The sequence below is a fragment of the Cyphomyrmex costatus genome, unplaced genomic scaffold (assembly GCF_001594065.2).
Source record: "Cyphomyrmex costatus isolate MS0001 unplaced genomic scaffold, Ccosl1.0 C2388529, whole genome shotgun sequence".
Classification (NCBI taxonomy): domain Eukaryota; kingdom Metazoa; phylum Arthropoda; class Insecta; order Hymenoptera; family Formicidae; genus Cyphomyrmex; species Cyphomyrmex costatus.
In genome coordinates this window covers 1-6,705 of record NW_017274938.1, presented here as the reverse complement: position 1 = coordinate 6,705, position 6,705 = coordinate 1, and the positions used below count along the sequence as shown (strand labels likewise).

Sequence of the window (6,705 nt, the reverse complement as noted above, 5' to 3'; positions counted from 1 at the left end):
TTTTTTTTTTTCTCTCTCTCTCTCTCTCTCTCTCTCTCTCTCTCTCTCTCTCTCTCTCTCTCAGAACCTTATTACTACTTATTATATTAATTAAATTGTTGAAAAATATATTTATTGTATTAAATTCAAATTAAACTTGCTACATACTTGACAAATTCTTTGTTTCTTGCTTGACCGATTGGGATTCTAGTTTCACTAATGGAGAAGCATCAACACCGTTCGTCTTGCTGTCAGTCGTAGGCTCCTTTTTTATATTTTCCATGTCACATTCCTGTTTTATTGTACCATTTTCTACTCCTTCCTCTTTGATTTCTTGTTTCACAATACCATTCTCTATTTTACTCGGACAATATTCTTTGATAAGAAATTCATAAGTAGATGGGTCAACTGCAAGTATTTTCAGGACATTCTGATCCTTGATCTGTACCATAATTTTTTGTGGACCGGCTCGTAAGCCCATCTTTGTCATATCCGAGACTCGGTGACGGCGTCTGGATGACACCCAGAGCCAGCCACCCTGACCATGCACCCGATACTCCTCACCCTTCTGCTTCCATACCTGATGCTTCAGGCCGAGTGTGTACTTGACGAAATTAAAGAGCCGATTACGCTCCTCTTCATCTTCTTTCTCTTTCTTTTCCTTTTTGTCCTGGCGCTTTTTCTCCTCGCGTTCGAGAGCAGTCACCCGTTGCAGTTTCACATGACCGAGTTGATCATGCCACACGCTCGCAAATACGACAGATTTAATGCATGCTTGTAGGACAATAAGAGTGCGCGCGAAGTCTCGTGGATTCACGCATGATCCCACTGCCGTAGTCCATGGTTTGCGTAGTAATGGCCAATTGATGTGCATAAACGACGCCTGAATATTGCTTTCAAGTTGTAAGATCGTTTGACGTAAGGTACTGACTAACAGAGCACGAGTACCCGTCAGACTGCCCACCCATTTAAATTCTGATGCTTGTGTAAGCGAGAACTTGTGCGATAAGTGACGTTTCTTGTCGCGTTCCTCGTTTCTCTGAGTCTTATTTAGTGCGATAGGATTGGTGCTGTACTGATTGACGTACGACTTAAAGTTATTGTCCATGCCCAATTTGAATAAGTGTGTACCAGATGCGATTTGATGTGCTTTTTGACGCGTTACCCTGGTGTTCCCGTCGCTTTCAGAATCTTTTAAACTCTTGTCTAGCTTCTCTTGCTCTTCCTTCGACAATGGTGCCATGCTTCGTCTTTTTATATCGTCCATATTAAAGGTTCGCGGTTGCAACGAACCAGTCTTCGATCTTGTCACGATAGTATGTTTTTTGCCTGAAAGAAAATATTATTGTAAACATGTACGAAAAAATGAATTGTTTTATACAAAAGCCTAATCTATTCTCCATAAAGTTTTTTAAATATGGAAAAACCGATTTTTTTATCAATAAATTTCACAAAAATATTACAAATTATATTACAAAACTTACCGTCTTTTCCTACTTTTTCCTCTCCTTCTAACGTATCTTCATCAACGTCTTCAGACGATGATGTAGAGGTGCTTGTTTTAATAGTTTTGTCCGTATTTGTCATATTTGATACTTCGGCGTCGACCTCAACAGTTTCGCCGACCACCTCAGGTACTTGTACAGCTGGAGTCGACTCATCACCGGAAATTTTTGTTTCACTCTGTTCCGTTATTACAGCAGTACGTTCATCTAGAGCATCTGTATTCTCGTGCATCTTCCGTATCATTTCCTCTGCCTCTTGCCTCTGCTTTTCCTTTCTCTCTTCCTCCTCTTTCTCTTGTTTCTCTTGTCGTTCTTTTTGTATCTTTTGTATAAGATCTACAAAAAATATTTCAATAGGTAATTATTTTTAAAAATATTGTTTAATATATACAAACTTGGATACATTCAATGTTAATCAAAAGAAATTAAAAAAATGATGTTAATTAAGAAAGATCGATCTTACTGTTTTCTGTTTCTAGATATGATTTTTTGTTTCCTTTAAATTGATTAGTAATAGTCTCTGTAAGCTCCATTTGACGGACTATTTCCTCTTTGTAATCTGATAATTCACGATAAAGTGCTACTTCCAGTTCATTTTGATCTAATGCAAGCATTAGTTCCTCTAATTGCAAAAGTGTACTATAATACCACACCTCACCATCTTCGCTTTCACTAGAAAAAACATCACAATACAAATTTAAATTATTGAAGCATGTCTTTAGCTTATCTTCTGTATTCAAATTTATAATTTATCATTGAAAATGTAATCTCGTAATATTCTACAAATATTTCTTTTACAAGATACAAAGAAATATAATTTAAAATATTTTAAGTATAAATACAAAAAATAATTGAAATTTTACAAAATCTTAATTAGACATGCAGGTACATTAAAATGTGTCTTACACAAAAACTCTTCTTGCAAGAAACCAATATTTTCTGCCATGTCTGTCGAATCCTAAATGCTCTTGTCTACATAACGATCCATTCTTTTCAACATCGGGTATACAATCCGCAACACCGATCACTTTATGAGCTTTACATGTACTACATTGCCAATCCTCAGTAGGAACATCGACCAAAGGTGGTTCTACACATTCTAAATGAAAAACAGCCGGACAAGTCTCACAACACAACAGATCTCCTAGTCGATGGCATACTCTGCAGTGATCATCATAATGCATAGTTCCTGGAAAAATGCACAGATCTTGTCTAGTCCATATTCTCTCTCTCTCTCGATATATCTTAAGCATTTTTTGTCATTACAACATTTTACAAAAATGAAGAAAGAATTAATTTAAATTTAAAATCAATTAAAAAACTTTAAAATATCAATAATTTTGCAAACAAAAAATAAATTTTAAATCATAAATTATGTTATAAAGTATAAAATCACACAAAAATAGTTTTAAATAAATATAAAATAAGAAAGGCTATGAGCCAAAATAGTATTTTTGTAACATATATTCTTAAAATATGTAATTCTAAATAATTTATCTAAAACAAACTTATAAAATTTTTTGGAAATCGTGTAATTTAAGAATCAGACTAAGCCAAAAACAAACTTAATTTTTATAAAATATAGAAATTTGTTCATAAATGATAATTTATCAATTGTAGAAGTATTCAAATAATGTCAAGCTTAATAAATTATATCTTGATAGATACATAAAGCATCAAGTTTGTTTAGCTTCATATCCATTTTGATTATAAGTATCTGTTATTATACAAATAACTGATGTATCAGCAGGGACACAGTAAATTTTTTCCTTGCTGACACTTTGGATATAACCATGCATTCTAAAGATGTACATACAAAAAGCTACAGAATATAATTGTTGTGCATATGTAAAACATATTTTATTATACCTTCATGCAATAGGTCCTCTCTCACAGGATTTGTTATTAAGAATTGATCTGTTAAAAATTGTAAGACCTTGATTCTATCCTCGATGGCAGTAAAAGGATATTCAGTAGTGATTAATGTCTGTAAAATATTCTGATCAAAACCCTTATCGCTCTCCACATATGAACGTAGCACCTCTGGCCAAGTCATGGAGTCCACAAAATACAAGCTAACGTTCACCGAATCTTTTTGGTCTAGTGGACCAAAATGCGTCTGCTGCGAGTCTTCCTCTCGCAATAGTGCCTTGATTAGCATAATGTGAATCTCCGCCAATAAGTTAGTTTGATCTTCGCACATAAGAGCAGCGCAAAAATCTTCGAATCTAAAGGAGGATAGACGTACCAGGGAACGAAAATGCCTGAGTACTTCGTAGATGGAGAGCGACGGCATAACCAGTTCTTTAGGGACCAACAGATCATCTGAAGACTTGGGTAACACTAATGGTGGTAATTCTCTGTTCTGCAGCCACAGCGGCTCTGGACTAGGTGGCCGTTGTTGAGCAAGCAAAGTTTTTCTGGGTGTGCCACTAGTAGTACTATAACTGGATAGTGAAAAATCACTATCACTCGAGGGATCAGGTTCCTCTATGCTCTCAGAAGTGTCCACATCACTCGGCAATGGATCTTCCTCTGGTTCGCTCTTCTCGCTAGACTCATCGCCAAAATCAGATCCATAATGGTATTCAGAGTCATGATAGTCCACGTTGGGATTGTAACCGCGACGCTGATAAGCACCACCTGTGGATCCAGCGTGGCCACCCTTGCGGGAGTGTCGATCACGACCACTACGTGACTTACGCTGATTTCTCGTGTTGCGCTTGCTGCTTTCTTCGCTCTCAACCGACGGTGAGGTCGGACGCGACGCCGTTGGAGTGCTTGGCTGGGAGCCCGGGGTCTCAGCACCGCCACTAAGCACACCGGCTGTCCTGTTCTGTAGATACTTGGGCTTTTTCATCAGGTGATATTGGAACTTCTTCGGACGTTCCATTACCACAGACTTGGGCGGGCGTCCCCGCCTCTTTGAGCCTCTTCCAGTCATTATTGTCGTGCGTCGCCGTGGTATTTTCGATGAGCGTCGTCGTTCTCGCCGGCACTGGTGCCGTGAACCTCGCTTTCGGAACACGATTCCACGCGGGGGGGGGATTGTCGCTGGAGCCTACCTGTCTGTGTTCTGCAACTTCCCTCCTACCGCACACCTCGCTCGCCGCCTCAATACGTCTCTCTCACCTCACCTCTCCTCTCCTCTCCTGATCTTACCTCCTCACTCAGCACGTGGCGCGCGTGCCCGCATGCTTGTAAACAAACACAAGTGACATCGCCGCGGAAAGGAGCTGGTTCCATCCATGATGCCTGATGCACTCTGATCTTTGCGCCATTTCTCACGGCCGACGGTCGGTTCTGCGCGGTCACGTGACCAAACACAATCGCCGCGACGCGAAGCCCCCGCGGCATGCACGTCACCGCACGTCACTCCCGTTCGCGTGCCGTTCCTCGTTCGGCGCGCCGTGCGTAAACGGGGAAAAAAGCACTCGCCAAATTCAAGATAGCGAGATCGCCGACGCGAATTACGCCAGAAGGGGGTCTCTAGCTGCGCGCTGGTTAGTGGTGGTGGTAGTGGTGGTAATGTCGGTGGCGGCAGCGGGCGAATGGAGTCGTCGTCGTCGTCGTTGAATGGCGAAGCGGCACAAGAGAGCGTCGCTGCGATTGGCTCATCGCTCTGCCGCCATGTCGATCGTTTGCCGAACGGCTACGATGAAAAGGATGACCGGGCGACAGTTATGGTACGTACCGCTCGATCACGATGACTCTGGGATCCTTCGGGATATCTTCGATTGTCCGGATGACGAACGTTGTGGGTCACGCGACGTCGGATTATACAAATTTCCTCGATTCAACCGAGACGCTCGCGAGCTCCAATCGCTTCCACCGTACTTCCCGTCCCGTCCACTGGCCCCTGTCAGATCGACGTACAAGATAGGTGGCGGTACAAGCGCGTTCGAAAGAAAAAAATGTAATTCTAACCGCAATCCCACGAATACGGGGCAACGCGGGCTTGCGTACGATGCGTCCACGATGAATTGTTGACGATGGACTAACGATGCCGATTGCAATAGAACAGGCGACACAATCCGTTTCTTCGTATATTAGTCGTGATGTTTCTTGGAGTACACGAGCCCAGAATGGCCGTAGATACGCGATCGTGTGTGAATTCGTTGGTAGAGGACACTACCGATGACGCGAGCCGCCATTTTGTATACGTTTCTCGATCGATAACCTCTTGCGGTCGCGTCTGAACAAAATTGTGTTCTCGTGGAGTTGCACGATATCGAGCTTGATATTCCTGATGACACAAAATCGCATGGTCTTCTCTTTATTTTTTGTTCGCGAAGCCGTTTGTGTGAATTAGCGCAAAGACTAAATTCTCCGATCACTCCTATTGCGCCATCTACAGAGATTCGAGTCTTCAATGGATAAGGAAATTTTGAAATAAGAATATAAGCAACGGGAAAATGAAAATTTTTTTTTAAATCGAGGGGAAATATGATCGAATTGATCGATGCGGATGGAAGAAAAGAATTAACAGCTAAAAAGAAGAAAAAGAGGATGAAAAGAAAGTAAATTTGTGTCACCAAATGGAAAGCATTCAAAGATCGAGAAAGGTTTTTGTTTGAAATTTCCAAAAATTTCTCACCTTAAAATGAGATAGATTTGAACGTTGTGGAAAGAGAAAACGAAGATGCTGAGTGCAAAAAATATACCTAAAAAGAATCATCGGCGGACAATGAGATTGAGGTTATCGATGGAGAACTGCGCGGCGGACGTCGCTCGCTCGCGCGCCATCTGTCGGCCCGCAGCGTAACCATGACGTTACTACGAAGAAACGTGGTCGAGCGTGGCACGAGAGTGCGCGAGTACAAGCGAGCGAGAGACGGGGCGTGGGACGGTAGACTTTTCGACTTGACGCAATTTGACGTGCGTGGATCATTTCGGTTGGAAAATGAGCGGTCATGCGACGATGGCGACGACGTCGACGAGGATGTATCCGGTGCAACCGCTGGTTGTCCTATCCGCGAAGTTTCCACACTCGAGTTCGATGTACAAAATGCGAAATATTCACGAAGACACAGTCGACACCCGGCCTTGTCGCCACGATGCCGCCAACACCACCGCCACCGAAGCCAAGATGCCCGACGACGCCGTTGTCTCGCAGGTTATCCGCCTTCTGCAGGTTTCCGTTTCGTTTCCCTTAGGCCGGATCCCGCGGCTGGTGTACCGCCCGTGGCCGTGCGCGTGGCCGCGGCGGCTGGCGAACGCG

The 6,705-nt window shown here is 42.5% G+C and overlaps 1 protein-coding gene across 1 annotated transcript; it reads right to left on the bottom strand.

Annotated features, from left to right (window-relative positions):
• Nucleotides 1–96: 96 nt before the first annotated feature.
• LOC108771315 (nucleosome-remodeling factor subunit NURF301) lies at nt 97–4,540 on the bottom strand. Its single transcript, XM_018551423.1, has 5 exons — nt 3,354–4,540; nt 2,391–2,673; nt 1,948–2,156; nt 1,464–1,820; nt 97–1,308 (listed from the first exon to the last, which is right to left on the bottom strand). The coding sequence occupies exons 1-5, from the start codon at nt 4,426–4,428 to the stop codon at nt 140–142; spliced, it is 3,093 nt and encodes a 1,030-aa protein (XP_018406925.1). The 5' UTR covers nt 4,429–4,540; the 3' UTR covers nt 97–139.
• Between the last annotated feature and the right edge of the window lie 2,165 nt (nt 4,541–6,705).